Raw genomic sequence first — 21,528 nt, 5'->3', positions numbered from 1 at the left:
TTGATATGATTACTACTGGGACCACCATAGAGAAAACATATTAATATCATTTCATTGGGAGGGACTTAAGTCTAGAGAGTGTTTTCTTCCCATCTATCCAATTTCTATTCTGCCTCTCCATATTAACCATTTCAATAAATTATTATGTCAAAGGGTCAAATAACTTTTTGAGTTCTCTAAACCTGTAATTCAATATCCAAGATATGCAGTAGTTATGGAGTATGTTGAAAGCCTAATTAACAAGTAGACACAAAACTAACAATAATAATGCTTACATACATTCATATGTAATTTTACCCACCCTGGTAAATTAGCAGAGATAGCTGAGACACACCAGATTGAGACTCCAAAAAAGTGTTTTTAAAATGATGAGGGTATCAGTTCTGTTCTGAAAAAGCAGGACAGTCAGAAGCTTCTGTAGGCCAACAGCTTACAGAAAAAGCTGTGGATATGGCAGGTGGTTCCAGCTTTAATGCACTGTTTCCCTCAAAATTGCCAACTTTGGCAGGGTCAGCACTGATTTCCCCTGTGCAATTCCCTTCTCTTGTGCTATTCATCTCTCTGATGGAGGACAGTTGGCACCAAGTGACCCTTTTAGTGATGCAGAAAGTGAACTACAGTTTTGTTTGTTTTTTCCTAAAATTGGAAGACAGCAGAGCCACACCAGCTTTTGGCTGTGCATCTATAAAACTAGACCACGCTTTGCTGAGCATTCTTGGTTAAGGTGAAGATATATTTATCTCGTGAGAGTTTTGGAGATGGTGCTGCCCCAGGGCTTAAATGAGTCAGCCATTCACACATTGATTTCCAACAGGAGATGAGAGGGAAAGTTGCTGTGGAGGTTAATCTTGAAATCAATTCTTTTGAGCATCTTTTTCTCACTGTATTGTCAGCAACAACATTCCAGGTTATCTCTGTCCTGTAACTGGTGTTTTGTTTTATTTGTTAGTTTTGTTACATTTATTTGTCAGGCACCACGTACAGAAACGTTAATCACATACAATATAAAGGGATGCTCTGCAACCGACTTAGGTACTATAGCTCTGCCGTGACAGGACAATCTAAAAAAGTTATTTTCAAAATGATCATGATACATGAGCCTGTTGTGTAATCTTAACCTCAAATTAAATTTTTTAAAAGTGACTAAAACACACAAACTGATATATAACTAACAGACTAACATTTACTTACTTTTAGGTATATACACACACACACACACACACTACAGGACAAAAGTTTGGATACACCTTCTCATTCAATGAGTTTCCTTTTTTTTCATGACTATTTACATTGTAGATTCTCACTGAAGGCATCAAAACTATGAATGAACACATGGAATTATGTACTTAACAAAAAAGTGAAATAACTGAAAACATGTCTTATATTCTAGTTTCTTCAAAGTAGCCACCCTTTGCTCTGATTACTGCTTTGCACACTGCTTAGCACTTGTTGGCCCTTTTGCCTTCACTCTGCGGTCCAGCTCACCCCAAACCAACTCGATTGGGTTCAGGTCCTGTGACTGTGGAGGCCAGGTCATCTGGCGCAGCATTCCATCACTTTCCTTCTTGGTCAAATAGCCCTTACACAGCCTGGAGGTGTGTTTGGGGTCATTGTCCTGTTGAAAAATAAATGATGGTGCAACTAAACGCAAACTGGATGGGATGGCATGTCCCTGCAGGATGCTGAGGTAGCCGTGCTGGTTCAGTATGCCTTCAATTTTGAATAAATCCCCAACAGTGTCACCAGCAAAGCACCCCCACACCATCACACCTCCTCCTCCATGCTTCACAGTGGGAACCAGGCATGTAGAATCCATCCGTTCACCTTTTCTGAGTCGCACAAAGACACGGCGGTTGGAACCAAAGATCTCAAATTTGGACTCATCAGACCAAAGCACAGATTTCCACTGGTCTAATGTCCATTCCTTGTGTTTCTTGGCCCAAACAAATCTCTTCTGCCTGTTGCCTCTCCTTAGCAGTGGTTTCCTAGCAGCTACTTGACCATGAAGGCCTGATTCGCGCAGTCTCCTCTTAACAGTTGTTCTAGAGATGTGTCTGCTGCTTGAACTCTGTGTGGCATTCAGCTGGTCTCTAATCTGAGCTGCTGTTAACCTGCGATTTCTGAGGCTGATGACTCGGATGAACTTATCCTCAGCAGCAGAGGGGACACTTGGTCTTCCTTTCCTGGGGTGGTCCTCATGTGAGCCAGTTTCATTGAAGCGCTTGATGGTTTTTGCGACTGCACTTGGGGACACATTCAAAGTTTTCGCAGTTTTCCGGACTGACTGACATGTTGTTAAAGTAATGACGGCCACTTGTTTCTGTTTACTTAGCTGAATGGTTTTTGCCATAATATGATTTCTAACAGTTGTCCAATAGGGCTGTCGGCTGTGTATCAACCTGACTTCTGCACAACACAACTGATGGTCCCAACTCCATTAATAAGGGAAAAAATTCCAATAATTAACCCTGACAAGGCACACCTGTGAAGTAAACCATTTCAGGTGACTACCTCATGAAGCTCATTGAGAGAACACCAAGGGTTTGCAGCGCTATCAAAAAAGCAAAGGGTGGCTACTTTAAGGAATCTAAATGTTTGACATGTTTTCAGTTATTTCACACTTTTTTGTTAAGTACATAATTCTATATGTGTTCATTCATAGTTTTGATGCCTTCAGTGAGAATCTACAATGTAAATAGTCATGAAAATAAAGAAAATTGATTGAATGAGAAGGTGTGTCCAAACTTTTGGTCTGTACGATATTTTTTATATATACACATACATACATACACACATACACACACACACACACACACACACACACACACACGAGTGCACCCCTCACATTTTTGTAAATATTTCATTATTACTTTTCATGTGACAACACTGAAGAAATGACACTTTGCTACAATGTAAAGTAGTGAGTATACAGCTTGCATAACAGTGTAAATTTGCTGTCCCCTCAAAATAACACATCACACAGCCATTAATATATTAATATCTAAACCGCTGGCAACAAAAGCGAGTATACCCCTAAGTGAAAATGTCCATCTTGGAGCTGGTGGATGTTAGAGACCTTGCGCTCCTCCACCTTCGGTTTGAGGATGCCCCACAGATGCTCAATAGGGTTTAGGTCTGGAGACATGCTTGGTCCGTCAATCACCTTTACCCTCAGCTTCTTCAGCAAGGCAGAGGTCGTCTTGTAGGTGTGTTTGTGGTCGTTATCATGTTCGGCCCAGTCTCTGAAGGTAGGAGATCATGCTCTGCTATAGTATGTCACAGTACATGTTGGCATTCATGGTTCCATCAATGAACTGTAGCTTCCCAGTGCCGGCAGCACTCATGCAGCCCCAGACCATGACTGACGCTGACGATGCTTGACTGCAGGCAAGACGAACTTGTCTTTGTACTCCTCACCTGGTTGCCACCACACACGCTTGACACCATCTGAACCAAATAAGTTTATCTTGGTCTCATTAGACCACAGGACATGGTTTCAGTAATCCATGGCAAACTGTTGGCTTTTTTGTGCATCATCTTTAGAAGAGGCTTCCTTCTGGGACGACAGCCATGCAGACCAATTTGATGCAGTGTGCAACTTTTGGTCTGAGCACTGACAGGCTGACCCCCCCACCTCTTCAACCTCTGCAGCAATGCTGGCAGCGCTCATACGTCTATTTCCCAAAGACAACCTCTGGATATGACGCTGAGCACGTGCACTCAACTTCTTTGGTTGACCATGGGGGGGCCTGTTCTCAATGGAACTTGTCCTGTTGAACCGCTGTATAATCTTGGCCACAGTGCTGCAGCTCATTTTCAGGGTCTTGGCAATCTTATAGACTAGGCCATCTTTATGTAGAGCAACAATTCTTTTTTTCAGATCCTCAGAGAGTTCTTTGCCATGAGGTGCCATGTTGAACTTCCAGTGACCAGTATGAGGGAGTGTGAGAGCGATAACACCAAATTTAACACACCTGCTCCCCCGTTCACACCTGAGACCTTGTAACACTAACGAGTCACATGACACTGGGGAGGAAAAATGGCTAATATGCCCAATTTGGACATTTCCACTTAGCAGTACACTCACTACTTTACATTGTAGCAAAGTGTCATTTCTTCAGGGTTGTCACATATATATATGAATATGGTTCATGTGCTCGGATGCAAGCAAGGCTAGTGTGCTAACTTTAAAGATTAGTTAATTAAAAAAGGAGTGAGGAATGAATCAAGAATGACTTGATAATCAATGAACTGTTAATAAGTACTTCCCTAATGATTCCTAGTGAAGGACTAGTAGATCATGATGAGTTACTAGAGAACAGACTGGGAGATCCATTATTAACAAATCATTAGTTAATGATTAGTTCATGAATATCTGTCAATCAATCATACTTACCACTTTTTTCATGAGTAGTTCTTGAGTTCTTGATTAGCTCTGAACCAGTGGGTGAACAGCACAAAACTAGTCACGACTCATTAATTACTAATTACTTAAACATACTGTTTTTGTGCACCCCAAGAAAAGATGAAAAGAGTGGTTACCACATAGTCCTTCATTACTTCATCATTATCTTATGATTACTTAACATTAACCCAATGATTCATTAATATAGGATCTCCCACTTTGTTCTTTAGTAACTCATTATTATCTACTATAGTCCTCCATAATTAATTATTTTGGAAGTGCCTAATAACAATTCATCAGTAATCAAATCAAGTTCCTGATTTGTTTCTCATTTGTTTCTTAATTAACTAATCATCAGCTGCTAAAATTGCTTCACTAGCAGTTCCTCATTTGTTCCCTGGTAACCACTCAAAATGTTATGTCCCTTACTGTAAAATGTTACATATGAGTGCGTTTGCTGTTGGTTACAATGCATTAACACACGAATTACAGTATTTAGTGATACAGTGCTGCAACATCAAGATGCTTGAAATTATATATATATTGCAGTGTTTTCAATATAGTACATAAGGTGAAATATTCAATAGTTCATTAACAATTGGCCTGCAAATAAAGTAAGTGTAAAGACCAACTAAAGAAAAGTTCCTGCACACAGTCTATATTTAGTGTCTCTATAGTGTAATTTCTGTAAGTACCACTTATATGAACATCAACAGGCCACGTCATCACTTGTAGCAGTGCTGCCAAAATAAGCCAATTAGGCTTATTGATTTGTTGTGAGTACCTTTAAACAGAGCCAGAACCTGACAACAAGGAGATCCAATTGAATTGCTATACTGTAAATAAACAGGATGTGGTGGGAACGCTGCCACAGTGTAAATGTAGGCTGCTATTATATTACACTCAGCAGAATCGTGTTTGTTCATTGACCATAATAAATATCTTTAAGCAATAGAAAGTCAGGAATGCTGATTCCAATAAAAGGCTAAAAGGACAATGGACTACAGTCTGATTTTTGATGGTGAACATCGTCTGGAAATGGATTTACTGACAGATTAAAACTGCGTCATTGTTAACCACCATCTGAGACTTTTATTGTTTAATCGAAAAAAGAGCACTCCGATAAAGGCGCAGTAATGTGTGTGCCGGTGCGTAAAGTGTCGCGCACATTCCCGGTGTGGATGGAGCAGTTACAATGATTAGTCACACCAGGTTTCTCTGGCAAGTCTGACTCGGCTCTGTGTCCATGCCAATGGATAGTCAGTTTACTTCATTTTTTCCCTGAGAGGTAAAAAAAAGAACATGATTTTTAAGCCATAGGTCATGAGCGCATAAGCGCAGACCGAAAAGGCTCCGCGCTTCATGGTTGTATACAGATGTGATGAGAATGTGCGAATCAGTATGCGGATAAGGTGCGAGCGAGAAACCCAAAGGGACATTTCAACAGGATGCCAGTGCCACAATAGGAGTTCACTGTCATAATTTCAACGTTGTAATGTTTACTATTAATGTGAACATCTTTTTTAAAATTCACAATCAATGTCTATTTGCTTTCTCTCTTTGTCCCTCTGTTTTTGACGATCCGCATGTCAATGCAAGTGAAGCATGTGATCTCAAACCAACACATGCAGCGAATAGGCCTAAATGCTTAGATCTCATACAGCAATATCCACATGCACCGTGCTGGGAAATGGCTCACCATCCAGTGGCTGCTATTGTTTCCAGTCTAAACTCGAAGGGTGATGTGAGCGCCATGTAGGGAATGAATTGGTGCATGGTCGCGTTAAAACCTGCGAATTAGGGTTAAAGCAGTCTGTGCAAGCCAAGGCTCGCCTCTTACCCTTGGAAGCATCCTTGTCTTCTTTAGGCTTCGCCACCTTTCCGCTCATAGATCCCAGTTTGGATGTGTAATTCCCGATTTAGACAAGAATCGAAATCCTTTGAAATGCTGGCTGTCCTCAATGCAATCCTTAGCAAAGGTTCCAGGTTCTGAGATAAGGGTTCTGTGAAGAGAGAAATATTAACCAGATGTCCCTTTTATAACGGTAAAGCAGACTTTGGGCCAAATAACGAGACAATGGACCGTGGGAGCTACTATTGAAGCAAGGTTGTTTATCAACTGGATATCAATGAATGCAACCACACTCACACGTCAAAGAGCCCATATGGTTTCAATAAACACCAGCAATTAGCCAGTGTGGTGTGCTTGTCTACCTTTGCACATCCCTTCCAGTGTTCAGGCTTTAACCTACCTTATCTCCTCCACGTTTCCTGCTACATCAATGCACATTGATGAAAGGAAACGCTCCCACCATGAATCCCGTTATGTTGCATAGGCTACAAAAATCACGACCTGCTCTACTGTGACAAAGGACAGGCGCAAAAAGCTGCGAAATAGAGCGCAGGTCTTTTCCCCGCTTCAGAGGTCTTCAATTAACGTTGAAAAGAAAAAAAACAGGTGAAAACACTGAGCCGTCCTATGTACACACAAACCCCGGGAGCAATGCCATCCAGTGCAGCGTGTGCGACCAGGTTTTCTGGCTTTTTCCTACTGACGAGCTCTGCTCCTCTAAACGCTCGGCAGGCAGAATCAACAGGATACACAGCGTGAGAGCACGCCCCCCAGTTACAGCGCCGATTCACACCGTGGACATTTGTTTGTTTCGTTTTTGTTCTTATTACTAAAGTATCACTGCTGAGACGAAAACGAGCACCCATCCGCAAATGCAGTCGGTGTGTGAGCTTCGTTGTCGATGTGGTGAAGAATCAAAGCAGGAGATTATGCTGCATGGCGCTCACCATCTTGCTGTTGCTCTCATTCAGTTGTCTTTGCAGAGCTATGCGTCATCCCATTCACATACAGTCTGCGCATTTTCTTCTAATATGATCTAAAGTGTTTGACTTGCATGAGAGGTCGTTTCCAACTAACTGCTCGCATGGATTATAAAACTGTAAAATATAAATTGCAGGCGAATTGATTTTGTGGTTCACAATGTAGATTTATTAGACAGCTCAAACAGGAAACTTGCCGGAATTTCATTAAAAATGAATTATTTCTGCAAAATAGGCTACAATCTCTAAATGCCCAACCTGTAACAATTATCTGATGTTCGCTATGTTTAAAAGGTAGGCCTATCTGTTTCACATGATGTAGACTAATAATACCAGTGATATGTAAACAAGATAACTTAAATCACTGCAACAAGCTAAAACTCGTCACTGTGAAAATGACGACATGGTTTTGCATCGGGTATCATCAGATGTAATATTTCCCCAAGGTTCTCTGAGCTTACACTTAACAGGTGCTGAAAAGTTTTCTGATGACAATGTGGGCAGCAGATAGGGTATAGTCTGAAAAGCCCACCTAACAAAAGCCTCCAAATCTTTAAACATAATATTTAAAAAAAAATTATAAATATAAATAACTGTATGTTTCATAATGTATCTTGTTTTCAATGTAAATCAACTAATTTTCGCAATATAATCTATTAAAGCCTTAAAAATGTGGCAACGCCGTGAGACATGTAGGTTATCCCACTTATGTTTTTAATTTTGTTTAAGAAAAAAAATCATGATTATATATTCCACAACACTAAGGGAGGATCAAGTTCCTGTGTAATGGAAAGCAACAACAGATCCTTCTGCTACAATCACTTATTAATCAACAATCACTGTTTTGTAATCAGCCCACTCTTTAAAGGGTAGGTCCACCCAACTTACAAAAAACATATTTTCTTACTTACCCCTTGTGGCATTTAGCCATACAAAAGATTTTGGTTTTATTTCCACAGGTTTTGCCATATCTGTACCGAGACTAGTGTCATCACCCCAGTACAATGGAGGTGAATAGAATTATATTTGTGAGCTTTGAAAAGTCAACAGAAATATATATTTCCAGAAACAATGTGTTTGCCATGGATTTTCCATAAATCTCACTGTGAACAGATTTCACTGGAACTACTTCCCACCAAAGAAATATTTTCATTTGATAACTTATGCCAGCACTTTCTGCAGATTGTCCAGACAAACTTTACTGTGTGGGGTATTGCTTTCTATCATTTTTTTCAGCGTTGCAGCTGACGGTGAGGTATCTATTAACAAATAATGAAAGATATTCTGTACAGCATGTTGGTGTTCAGATGTATTAGATTTCAAAGCTGAAAGTAGAGTCCTTACCTTTTAAAACATGTAAAGTGGAAGCCTAAAAGTTTCAGCTCATCCTTCACTTGGACTTGTATTTAATCGTCCAGTTAAAAATTGTGCGTGAGCAACTCTGACAGACAAAAATCCAAATTGTTTTCAGGCCTCTTAATCCACTTTAAAAAAAATAAAAAGGTCACTCTAATAATTCCAATTCTGAGCATTCAGTTTATCAGCTGTCATTCAGAATCCAGGTTTTTGCAGACTTTGTGTCTCATCTCGAAGCCCTGCAGGTCTATTAGCACTCAGTGGTAGCAGTGGGAAAAGACCTGCAGGTTGAAGGTTACAAGATCTATATGGTTGCTATTTTTAGAAGAAACAGGACTCCTTTTTTTCACATGCTCGAATCTTCCTGGGACGTCTAAGGCACACTGAGGCCTGTCTCAACGAGTGGCTTTGCCTCAAGTGGTCAAATCATTACAGTTTCAAAAAACAGAATTTACTCTAAGACGGATTTAACTAAAATCAAGCAAATTTTAATGCCACCAGACTTTCAAGCTTCTGATATATTACACAGAGGAGGATAACTAAAACACCGTTTATCTATTTTTCTTTTGGTCTTTTGTGAGCCATTTGGTCTTCATGAGTCATACTGTAAGCAGGAGGTTACACTGTTAACATTGTTGACTGTATGCATAAAACTGTGTATTTTAATCTTTACGATGTATCTGGAATTTTAAATTGAACAACCTTCAAGCACATAAAGACTGGATTAATAGCCATTGACCCTTTCAGTTCTAGGTCAAAATCTGTGTTTCTTTTCCTAATTCCCTTATGTGCCTCTTAAAGTCTCTCATTAGCTTCAAATATGGATTTTCCTTTTCAGAATAACCAGAACTACGAAGATTTATTTGATGTGAATATTGACAGACAAGATATAATGAATGATGAATGTATGATGAATTTGGGTATAGAAAAACAATCACAAAATCTTGCCCCACACAGCATTTTATTAGAATTATGGAGCTGTCTAATGACTGGATGTCTTCATCACTAAGCCTACCAAAAAGAGCATTACCACATGTAAACAAACACACAAAACACGTGCAAATCAGAAACACATTACCTTTATTAAATGAGCAATGAGCCTCATCTCTAGGAAAATTTGTATTAATTTAAATGAAAGTAAAGATATAATCTTCAATATTACATGTCAGTGTGTGATGTTGAGAAGTCTCAACCAGGGCAAGTGAAACCCTGGCAAAAACAATAACCTAGGTTTAACCAAACTAGATATTCCTAATCTTAAATAACTTATTCTGTATGTACACATAACCATAAATTTATAGCATTGTTACTGTAACCTTTCATGGGATACAATGGCAAAATGTGACCATAAGTAATAGAAAATGTACCACAAGTCTTTCAGTTGTGTATGCTGTTGAGCTGGCAAAAGATCAACTGAGCGAAATTACAAATGAAGAAGCAGGAATGGGAGGGATGGTTGATCTATTATATAATAATCATATATACTTACTGTACTTTAGCATTTTTAGTATTTTTAGGTGATTGAGATGTTTGCGGAATATTATCATCAGACCCCAAATGGTGTTGGTGACATCTAATAAGTTATACAAGACATTGGAAATGAGGTAGGGCTCTGACTCACCAGCAGGGCATGTGCATGTACGTTGGGATTGGAAATTAGTTATAAAGAGTGAGGGTTACAGAGAGTGTAAATGTCAGTGGGTTGTGTTCCCACTGTGTCTGTGGCCTGTGGCCCTCTTTAACCTTTCCAGCAGGGCATCGCAGTAAAGTGCTACATTCATCCCCAGCCTGTTTAAAGCAAAGCCCTGCAGCCCGGTTGGTACAGCACAAGCAAACTCCTGACTCACACTCTGTCACCTCTGATGTCACATCACAGACTGTCCACCAATGCAACAGAATAACACTGAATCACTTTTGTTTTTCTGCTGATTTCTGCTAAATATGCGCTTTAAGCTCACATTGCCCCACACACTTGCTCACACACTCAGCAAAATGATCTGTTTAACTTCTTGTTTTTTGTTATGTATAACTGTTTCCCATGATAAACATCTGATAAACGTCAGGCTAATACATAAAGCAAACAAGATCAGCAGTTATAGCGCCAAGATTTGATAAGTACCTCACAAAAAAAAAATCACATCTTGATTATCTTGACAGATATTACGATTTGCGATATGATTTACCATTAGTGGGAATGATCATTTTTGCATCTCAATTTTCATTTTCACTGAAGAAACTATTACAATCGTGATGATGTGACATTTATTGGGGTCTGTAACCATACAAAAATGTTTTCTTACAGTTTGTATGCTGGGGAATCTCTGCAGTATTTCATTATAATGCAGTTTTGTCACATATTTTACCTTCATCAAAAAATTGCAGCTCCTGCGATTTGAATGTCACACGATAATATTTTGATTAATTGTGCAGACCTAATTACAACAGATTATTATATTGTTATTTATCAATATACAGTGTTACAGTAAGTAGAATAATGTTTTTATGAAACATTAATTCATATTTATATTTATTCATATTTATGGTACCTACTCTGGGTTACATATTCATGTAAATTCTACAAAGTTTATTTTATTTCTACCTCACATATCATTTTAAACATGAAGATTTATACTGGCTTACATGGAAATGTATTCTAAAAGATAGGCTACATTCAATCATTATTTTAGCACACATGCGCAACCATACATCTGCAAATTTCGGCCTACTTTAATGATGATCTGCTTAAAATTGCATTTTGGACAATTGATTGGTAATGTGTGCAAGATCCCAGTGTTCATAAAACACAAATGCACACACACTACCCTTGTTATCTGTGACCTTTTGACAGCATGTTGCTAGTATTCCAGTGGCCAAGAAAATTATTATTAGAAGGAGTATTGTGGGCAAAGAGAATGGAATAATGGTAGAATGATTGAAGTGTTGAATGAATGAATGAATGAATGAACAAATTATCATACAGCAAAATCAACATCTCGCTGATCCATGCACAAAAATTTTACACTTTTTGCTTGCAAAGGCTTTATGCAAAAAGCTCTTGTTATGAATTACATTAGATTTTACAGATATATTTTACAGGCTACGTGTTAATCACTATGCATTTTAACACGTGTTTTTTAATGGAAATTATGTACATGAGCTCTTAATTTTGATAACCGGCTACAGCCTTATTCTTCTGAAAGTGTCTATTCATTACGGCAGTCAGTTCAAAATCAATTTTCAATCACATGGATAACAGCCACTCATCCCATCTGCAAACCGAGCTGACTTATAAATCAGTTGCATAGGATGACAGACCAACACTGGACCAATAGAAGGAGCTGCTTGATTTGTAATTTGGCTAGACTGAAAATCACCCAAGGTGATATTTATGAAGGAGGCAGTAAAGGTGCTAGGAATCAGTTCTAAAAATCATTCTTTGGGGTGGTGCTGTGTTGGAGGGCGATTAATGCACCATTGTTGTGCAGCAGGGTTAGTTGTCTGCTTCTGATTGTTAGCCTGATTCAAGCTCTGGGTGTGGCTGATAAGGTAATCAGGCTGGTTCTGTTACAGCAGTACTGATGATAGTGGACAGAAGTTGGAGGTCGAGGAGTGTTTGTTGAATTTGTGTCTGTATATAATGGCTGGGAATTATCGCAAATAATCTTCTGTCTCACGCTCAGTGTTCCAAAAGTTACATGACTCACTACATTTTGTGACTCCCTGCTATCAGAGAATTGTATTTTTACTAACTGTAGATTAACTGACTAAAATGCGGATTTATTCAGTAAATGTAGGACAAAAAAAAGATTAAATTTTCTTGTTCATACTTTGGAAGTTGTTACCGTGAGGAGAAGAGTATGCAGGTTTATGCAGGAAAGGTCAGTTTCATATGTGTTGGGCAGCAAACAAAGCAAATAAAATATTCACATGTTGTCATCATAAATGAATATAATGAATAATAGCAAAGTAGTAAATGTGGGATAATAAAAGCCAGGGACAGATAATGAAAACAAAGGCCATACAAATGTTGTGTGTGACTGTATGTGTTTCCATAGGCTCACACATAAAACTGATGGATTTCACACAGCGCTCTGGGGACTGTTGCACCTGCTCATTTATCTCTGAGCTTCACATAGCTCTGGCATACTGACCTCATTTGTCAAGGTCAGATGGCCAGAAGGTCAGCAGGTTATTTTGAAACTAAAAAGGTCAGGGTCGAAAGGTCTGACAGATTGTCGTATTTCTCTCATGTCTCCCTTTAACACACCACATAATTGACTTGGCTGCTCCGCAGATTGCATTTTTATATCTTTCATGTCACAGAGTCGGTATATTTCAGCTGCAGGACAGATGATGTACATGTATTTGGCACAGCCAACATTTACTTCTAGCGATAAAGTCTGCTGCGTCAGTGCGCTAGCAGGTGAGTTATTAGCACCTGAAGCTTGGCTTTCTATGAAAAGAGTGCAAAGTTGCAATTGATTTATTATTATGAAAATTTCATTTCACCCATTTCCACCTCATTGGCTCTGTCCAGTGTAGCTTTTGCAAACTCATTTCTGACATCCAATTGGAAAACAGTGAGCTTTGTGAGCACTTTCTGACCAGGAGGGATGTGAGCTCCACTTTTCATTAACGGTGGCTGAACATCCCTGAGCCGGCAGCGTCTGTCAGCTCGGCTGCATCACGGCTCACAGAGCCAGGAGAGGATTTGAGCTCCCATTTTTTTAGGAATTCACAATGGTACTGTGTTTCTGCGTCACTATTGACATATACTCATGCAAACCCCAGCATTAGATTCTTTTTCTCAGTTCATCTTCATTTGTTCCATGCCTGCACATGTAGCTACAAACAGTTTTGGGCAAATTGACATGCACCCTTAAATGATGTATTTACAAATTTAGCTAAACCTATTATTATTATTACCAATTAAACTAAATAGGCCAAGCATTACTGTATGTATTAATGTAATATGGAATCCATACCAGTGTGGGAATACAGTAAGAGGATGTTTTACTGCCATTTGAGTACATTAGATTTATTTAAAATGTGTGGAAGTCTTCCACTCATGCAGGGAGTGATCATAATCAAGTCATTGATTATGGTAAATCAACAAAATATGACATTTTAAATACTATGCTATACTGTTTACATCTACTGCTACAACTACAAGTGCTTTTTATGTTTTACTTAGTCTATTTAAGACTGTTGGACCATAGCATGTGTTGTGAGCCTGTAAATGCAAACACTACCCCCAATCTTTGGCAAAATACCAAGCCAGTTGTTAAAATGTCACAGTCTTAGGCTTGGTGGGGATGCATGTGGGCAAGCAGGGGAATGGGTGTGAACATCAGGCTTTCAAATGACAGAAATGACTGTACTAATTATCGGAGCGAGACTCTCTCAAATATCACATTAATGTCAATGACTTTATGTAAAGGAGGGGGGCGATGGATAGGAATAGGGCCTGCAGTGCTTCTTTTTACAGCTCACATCATAGGAGTGCCCTGTGGATATTACTGTACAAGCTCGTAAAACTGAGTGAGAAACGCACAAGTTCACTTGTGCTTTTGTACAGATTAAACAAGATATAATGTGTCAATTAGTGAGCGTTAGAGGTGATTGTAGGTGACATTGTAGGTTTCCTCTGGTTTGCTGTCTTTGCTGTCGAAGTGAACAAGTCTAATTCCCACCAGTCATATGTCAAATTATTCCCTTAAACATACTTTCTTCTGTGTGAGCTTCTGTTTTACTTTTTTTAATTTTTTTCCCATACTGAGCAAATATAAATACACCATCTCCCTATAATCTGCTGTAGCGGGTGACATTGCTGAGTTTCTTTCTGAGTCTTATGGGGATTTCACATAAAACAAACATTTAATTTGCCTCCACCTGATGAAATGCTTTACACACTTTAAAAGCGCACACTATCTGCGATGAATCCAGAGTCTAACTCTACTCGTTCAGCCTTCAATTCCTTTATGTTCTCGACAACAGCTCATCTTCCTCAAACTGCCAGGGATCTGATCACCCAGAACTAGCTCAGAGGGGAAAAATTGTGATCATAAACTAAACTAGAAAGACAGAGTGCTTGCGTTGTCACCAAGGATGCATATGCAGATACCTTAGCTTGCATCTGTGTATAAATAAGGCTGGCCTGAAGAAGCCCTGAGTTTATGTCATCCCACCATAAAACATGGAAAGAGCGGCTGATCGAATTAAACAGAACTCCTTCCATGTTGCCCCAAGATCTATCAATAACACTGGATCATTTAAATGTCACCGTGTACAAACTCACCAACACTTACATTTTGTAGACATAATTCACACACACTGTAGTCAATTAAAAACCAGAATATATAATCCAGTCAGGGATTATTCAGACCACAGACAACTATATTAGTGTGATTAGAATAAGACAGCAAAGTGAGTCTTTGTAGCGAGTGCCCGAGAGCCACTGCCAAAACACATAGAGAGTCAATAATGAGGATAGATGTAAGGTCACTCTGAGAGAAAGAGTTTCTGCAAAAGATAGAGGCAGTCCAGACACAGTAAATAAGTCAGAATAAGTCCTTTTTCAAAATACAGCCCTGATTTATGTAACAAACCTTTTCCAGCAATTAAAAAATAGATTTAGTTGTTTTAGTGGTTTTTTTTAGTGCTAATCAATTTGAAAGTGATAATAGTTTTCACCTTGAAGTATCACAAGATTGGCTAGAAAGAATTCAGTTATGACTGTGTATTTGTCACTGCACAGATTTTCCCAAACCATTAAGCTCTTGTTTGAGCTCTACAAACATCCTGATTCACAACTACAGGAGAAGTTTTTTACCACAGCAGAACATAAGCCCTCTGCAAATGACACTGTGTCCCTGGTGAAGGACTGAGGTCTACTGCACAGTAACAATCAATAGCACTGAGAAAGCTTTAGAGTTTTCATTATCTGTGAAGGCCCTGACTTGATTCCCCACTGTAGCGACTAATCTAATTGGAGCAGACACAGACTCCCCAGCTGTGTGCTGCTGCCAAAGAAAGAGAGTAGACAGAGATGTCAGGGAGATCTTCATCAATCAATAGTCAGACATTTTTATTTCCTTCTATCATCCATGCGTCCATTCTGTCCATCTCACACAGTCTTGTCATCGCCTCAGTGCTAACAGCAACAACCACTGTTGCTATTTTCTCCTGTATATAGTAAGCTCGATCAAAGGTCTGCATCCACTCTGCATTTAAACTAGGGTGAATAACTATGTTGAAAGTATGCCATTTGGGCCCACAGCCTCGTCATAAAGTTCAGCAACAGACTTACATGTAGAAATATGACTCAACACAGGCAATGCAGAGTGTGAATGCAGTACTGTTTTCGACCATAGTTCAAATACTGTGAAAATGTTCTAAAGTTCTGTTATTCCAGGCATCGCATATCTTTTTTGGTCCCCAGACAAATTCAAAACTACTTTACTGTGATATTAATCCCCACTGGATAGAGTAGCTCTTGTATTGCAAAGACGGTGTTAATTTCTCAAGGTTGAATTATTCATTCTCTGAACGATTCAATGAAATATAAATGCCTCCGGTCAATAGTTGCCAACACTCGAGAAGACTTTGGACTCCCTGTGGGGGGATTTCAGAGCCAGTGATGGGTTGCATCTTATTCGCCAGACCACAAAACGACACCAGAGTTAAATTTTCAGCTGGCATGCTGAATCAGCTCATGTCACCCTTGACATCTTGGATATTGATTGATCCTTGACCCAAAAAGAAGCTATTATATAAATAAAGATATAAAAGTGTACATAAATATTGTATCTCCATTTACCAAAACACAAAAAGGTTTGAAAAATATATTTCTCAATGCCTCTGATAGTTAAAGTTACTCTGCAAATAAGTCCTTTCTTTACATGAATTGGATTTACTATTATTTTTTTCTCACGGTTGGTGATGTGTTCTAACTCAGACTGAGAGCTGTCTCAGTGCTGCAATGATAAATAATGGTGTACATCAGAGGCTTCCAAAGTGGGAGGCAGAACAGTTTCAGGGGAGGCTCATTTAACTGAAGTGGGAAAATAAGTTTGGGGGATTTTTACTGTCTCCCAGATTCAGGAACTAAAGCATGCCTTAGGACTGACCTTTTTGGTGTAGTCTTAAAATATGTCAGCAATATTAGCCTATCATGCTCAATTGTTGAGTGTCTATGGCATCAAATAACATAATCACGATCCCGTAGGTAACCAGGAATTAAACGAAACTAAGTAAACTAAGGGAGGGGGACAAGGCGCATTTTCCCAAGCTTTGTCTGATGGAAGGCCCACTGTATCAGACTTTGAAAACCCCTGGTGTTCATGATCCAATCACCAATCTTGATCACTGTATTGTTAAAGGATGTTAAATGACTGAGGTGCATGTCCGCCATCTTGTGGTGAAATGTCCAAAGTGCATTTTATAAAATAACATAATAGTAAATCAATGTGAAGAAAATAGCAAAAACCAAATACTTTGACTGTAAATAGTGTAGATTTTAAAATAGAAAAAATAGACAGAAATACTAAAAAACTCTCTAAATTCTCTTTCAATGTTTGTGTATTTACAGTAAAATCACATTTGGTGATTATAATGCTTTCAAAAGCTTCACATTTGATTATTGTTCATCTGAGAAGGGACAACGTATTGATCAACAGTCAAAACAAATTTAAATGTACCTGAATTAGCCACAGGCTAGTTTTAATCTGCAGTCCCTTTGCCTGATTTTGTTAGACATCCTAAAGTAATTGAAATCGATACAAGCCTTAGCTCTAGGCAATCCAGTTGGGATAACTAAACAAAAACTGATTAAGTATTTGGTTTATGCATAACTTTGTACTGAAATAAAGAACTTCCAGTGCAGAACACATCATTTTTTTTTATCTTTTCAGAAGATGGTAACATTGGTAACCTTAGCTGAACCTAGTGGTGGAGAGTAAAAACAGGTCCATAAGTTGTCACAGTAGACCCGTTGGGACTGTTCTGTTCTGTCCCGTTCTTGGGAAAGAAAATCCATGATTTTGCTAATGTTGTTCATTTACAAATAAAAAAACAAAAACAAACATTCCTGCAATCTAAATGAAATCCCCAGAGTCTCCCAGTGCATGTGGGTGTTGCACACTAGCTTTTTGGATGTTAAATAAACATGCAACTAGTTGTGAGTGTACATGTGTAAACAGAGTTTTGTACTTTGGAGTAATAGTCCAGTGTGTGTCAGGATACCAGAGCTGTTTGGAATGGCACTATTTTCTTTGTCTTTCTTATGTTTGCTGCTTTTGGACTTTCAGCTAGGCCATGGAGGTATTATAAGTTTCATCTTTATGATGCTCAAAAATCATTTCTCTCTGACTTTTAGGTTTATTTAGTATTTTCTTTTAGAGTGCCAGTACATGTGACAGGTGGATGATCCTATTTTTGACTTGATCGATATACAAAAGAATATCTCTAGACTTCAAATATTAGTTGTTGTGATCTATGAGATGAGGACTGTTTCTTAAACATAGCATGTGTAACAATATTTTCTTTTTGCTCACTCCAACTCCAGCCTCAGGCCCAGTGGTCCTGTCTGTTCAGGCAGCCAAAAGCGTTCTCAAGAGACACAAACGCTATAACACTGGTGTGCTTGAGGAGTGGCTGAAAGGCAACTTGGAGAGAGAGTGTATAGAGGAAACATGTGACCTGGAAGAGGCCAGAGAGATCTTTGAGAATGATGAAAAGACAGTGGGTATATATTTATTTTGTTTTAAATTATACATATTCTTTTTTCTGGTTGTACTCATCAGATACTTTACACTGTATTTTAGATGGAGTTCTGGGCAGGCTATGTAGGTAAGAATGTTTCTAATAACAGACTTCCACCAACACAAACAGAAAATGGTTGAACTATTGCAGCCATGGCTGTGTCTTTGTTTGTCTAATGTGTTTGTTGTGTTAATTTTCTCTCTGACTTCTCTCTGAAACCTTTCACTTTATATTCCTTGTCAATGAAACTTTGGTCATTGCAAAAGTTATTCTTTGGACATGCTTTTATGTGAAGATTTTTTCAGACTTTTTTCAGCTTTTTTCCTTGAGTAAACATTGCTTTATAAAAGTACAATACAAATGTGTGCTGAGCTACTGTGTCTGGATTTCTTCAGATGGCAATCAGTGTAAGCCAAACCCTTGTCTGAACAAGGGGTCATGCAAAGACCACATTGGCTACTACACCTGCTCATGTCTGTCTGGCTTCACCGGCAGGAACTGTGAGATCAGTAAGTGAAAGACCTGTGGCTCGATTAAAAAAATGTAATCAAACGAAATTCGATTTTTATGCTACATGATCCAAATTGTCTGGGAACATGAGATCAGATCTGATCAGATCTCAGTCTCAAAGGATAAACAGCCAGATGCCCTTTTTACCCTTCTACTTTCTAAATCAAATCAGTGGCTCACATCCAGACTCAGTCTGGTTTAAGGTCTGAAAATAGCTGTCTTTTTGGATTTTCTAAAAACAGCAGCCAGTGCTCTCTCTGTGTCTGTGTCTGCATTTACCTGAATCACATGTTTGTTTGACAGTGTAGTAGGTACCTTTTAAAGAATAGGTTCAAGTCTGTCTTTAAACATTACTATGTGCCCATTTGAAGTTTTGCTCCACTCCCCTCCCCTTTCCTGTCCATACCAGCCATTATGAGATCTATTCATACTAAAAAGACTTAAAATAAATATAAAATAAAATACCTCTAATGATAAGGAATCCCTTCCATATTTTAATGTCCAGTATGAACAGGAGGAGTGATTTCAGCAAGTAAAACCTTTTGCAATGCTCATATGGGCACCAGAATATTGTTTTAAGACAGACTTTAACCATACATGACACTTTAAAACATGCAGGAGTTAATACTTTGTGATAACGACATGTCACTGAATGTAATAAGGGGTGGGTTTGAATTAAGAATGTGATTTCCTTTTCTCACCAGTTATAGCAAAAAGGTGTGATGTGAACAATGGAGACTGTATGCACTTCTGTGAATCAATGGAAACTTTTGGAGCACAATGCTCCTGTGCAATTGGATACACACTGATGCAGGACGGGCTTAGCTGTGAACCAGAAGGTATAAACGTATTCTTAATGAATTCTCTGCTAAATATCATGATAATGACTCTTAATTCCACAGTGACTCCTCTTTTCTCACATCAACAGATGAATTCCCATGTGGCAGAACCGCCCTGACAGTGGTAAGCAAGGTGTCCAGAAGTTCTCTGCTCGGCCATCTGCAGAACTCCACCTCACTGAACACCACTACATCCTCCCCCTCACCTCCAGCGAGTACCACGGGCTCTTTTCCAGACTATGACTATGACTACGACTACGACTACAACAACAAATCTGTAGTAAACCAAACCCAAAAGAAATTGCCCCTGTGGGTGTACAATGACACTGAGGTCCCCAGTGAGGAGCCACCTAGGCCTTTTAAACGCATTGTGGGTGGTGTGGTGGTCATTCCAGGAGAGATCCCATGGCAGGTATTGTATGGAAGTAAAAGTATTTAATGCATGTAAAGGCTTTGTCGCAGGAAATGCATGAGGGACAAGAAACAACAGCAGCAGTATGTTACTTGTTTTTGGAGCTACTCACAGCTCATTTCTCCCTCTTTTATTCAGGTAGCCTTGATACAGCATCCCAGTGGTCACTTGTTCTGTGGTGGCTCCATTCTCAGCGAACGCTGGGTTATCACTGCTGCTCATTGCTTGGTGGAAGCACAAGGCTCCTTCTTCATCCGAGCGGGTAAGAGTCATTGCCACCGACAAGTTTCAACAATCAAGAAAACAATCAGATTAATCTATAACAAATATAGTTATTGCAGTCCCACTGTGAAGTTGTGTGTATTGTAGTCCTTGAAATAGTTATTGATTTCATGTAATTTTTTACATTTACAAAGGAAGATTTTCTGCTTTGGGACATCCACTGCATGTGATATATTGTAGAGTAAATTTATACAGGGAATAAGTGATTTCTGTATCTAATATCTCTACCTGCAGGGGAGCATAACATCTACATCAACGAGGGTACAGAGCAGGATCGTGAGGTTTTGAAGCGCCACATACACCCACGCTACAATGCCAGTGTAAGCTTGTACAACAATGACATTGCCCTGCTGTACCTCAAAAGCCCTCTCACATTCTCCAAAATAGTCCGACCCATCTGCATAGGGCCCCAGGCTTTCACTGAGGCCCTAATGAAGGAGTCTTCCCCGGCTACGGTCAGCGGCTGGGGCCGAACACGCTTCCTTGGATCAACAGCTAAAACTTTGCAGAAAGTCACGGTTCCCTTCACAGATCGGACACAGTGTAAGCACACCAGCAGTGCCAGGATCACTCCTGTCATGTTTTGTGCAGGATACTATAATGAGGCCAAAGATGCCTGTCAGGGGGACAGTGGAGGTCCTCACGCAAACAGTATTCATGACACATGGTTCCTGACAGGCATTGTGAGCTGGGGGGAAGACTGTGCGAAAGAAGGGAAATATGGTGTGTACACGCGGGTGTCCCTTTATTACCGCTGGATAAACCAGATGATGGGATTAACCAAACACAAGATGGCATTTGATGTGGAAGACCCTGACCCTTAAATTTTAAGATTGTGGATTTAAAAATGGTCTACAAATGTGTTGCATTTCAAATAAAGTCCCTTCAGTATATTTAAAAATCTTTTAAAATGCTTTGAATTGTGTGTTAAAGGAATTTGACATGCAAGCCAACCATCTCATGGTAAAACACATACGTTTAAATTCTGCAACATCCAATAACCTGTCAGTGGCCTATAAGCTACGGCTTCTGGATGCCATTATACTGAAAGTATGTGTGGTTAAGAAAGCGATTCAATATGTAACAAATATGTGGGAAAAAAACATAAAGGGCACAAATGTTTAAAAAGT

General features: G+C 39.2%; 2 protein-coding genes across 3 annotated transcripts in view; one reads left to right on the top strand and one right to left on the bottom strand.

The window, feature by feature from the left end:
• The window catches only part of fgf13a (fibroblast growth factor 13a), a 111,625-nt gene extending 104,675 nt beyond the window's left edge, over window positions 1-6,950 (bottom strand). The window contains exons 1-2 of one of the 2 annotated variants that reach the window (XM_046031266.1): window positions 6,658-6,950; window positions 6,246-6,408 (exon numbers count right to left, since the gene is read on the bottom strand). In XM_046031266.1, the coding sequence (XP_045887222.1) occupies window positions 6,246-6,294 (49 nt within the window). In that variant the 5' untranslated portion in view covers window positions 6,295-6,408; window positions 6,658-6,950. The remainder of the gene's footprint in view (window positions 1-6,245; window positions 6,409-6,657) is intronic. The other variant, XM_046031263.1, reaches the window with a different exon arrangement.
• A 10,918-nt stretch (window positions 6,951-17,868) lies between these two features.
• Window positions 17,869-21,505, top strand: f9a (coagulation factor IXa). The gene is made up of 8 exons (XM_046030956.1): window positions 17,869-17,914; window positions 18,159-18,334; window positions 18,418-18,442; window positions 18,751-18,864; window positions 19,570-19,704; window positions 19,794-20,116; window positions 20,255-20,378; window positions 20,633-21,505. Exons 3-8 carry the CDS (start codon window positions 18,418-18,420, stop codon window positions 21,220-21,222), a joined length of 1,311 nt encoding a protein of 436 aa, XP_045886912.1. The 5' UTR covers window positions 17,869-17,914; window positions 18,159-18,334; the 3' UTR covers window positions 21,223-21,505.
• Window positions 21,506-21,528: the final 23 nt, after the last annotated feature.

Source organism: Micropterus dolomieu, linkage group LG19, assembly GCF_021292245.1.
Source record: "Micropterus dolomieu isolate WLL.071019.BEF.003 ecotype Adirondacks linkage group LG19, ASM2129224v1, whole genome shotgun sequence".
In the NCBI taxonomy this organism is placed as follows: domain Eukaryota; kingdom Metazoa; phylum Chordata; class Actinopteri; order Centrarchiformes; family Centrarchidae; genus Micropterus; species Micropterus dolomieu.
This window is presented reverse-complemented; position numbering and strand designations above follow the sequence as displayed.

Bases quoted from the DNA above. Each gene is read 5' to 3' on its own strand.
- f9a (XM_046030956.1), top strand. From the start codon at position 18,418: ATGGAGTTCTGGGCAGGCTATGTAG. The intron at 18,865-19,569 runs GTAAGTGAAAGA...TTTTCTCACCAG, and splicing joins CGGCAGGAACTGTGAGATCA to TTATAGCAAAAAGGTGTGAT. The intron at 20,117-20,254 runs GTATTGTATGGA...TCTTTTATTCAG, and splicing joins CAGGAGAGATCCCATGGCAG to GTAGCCTTGATACAGCATCC.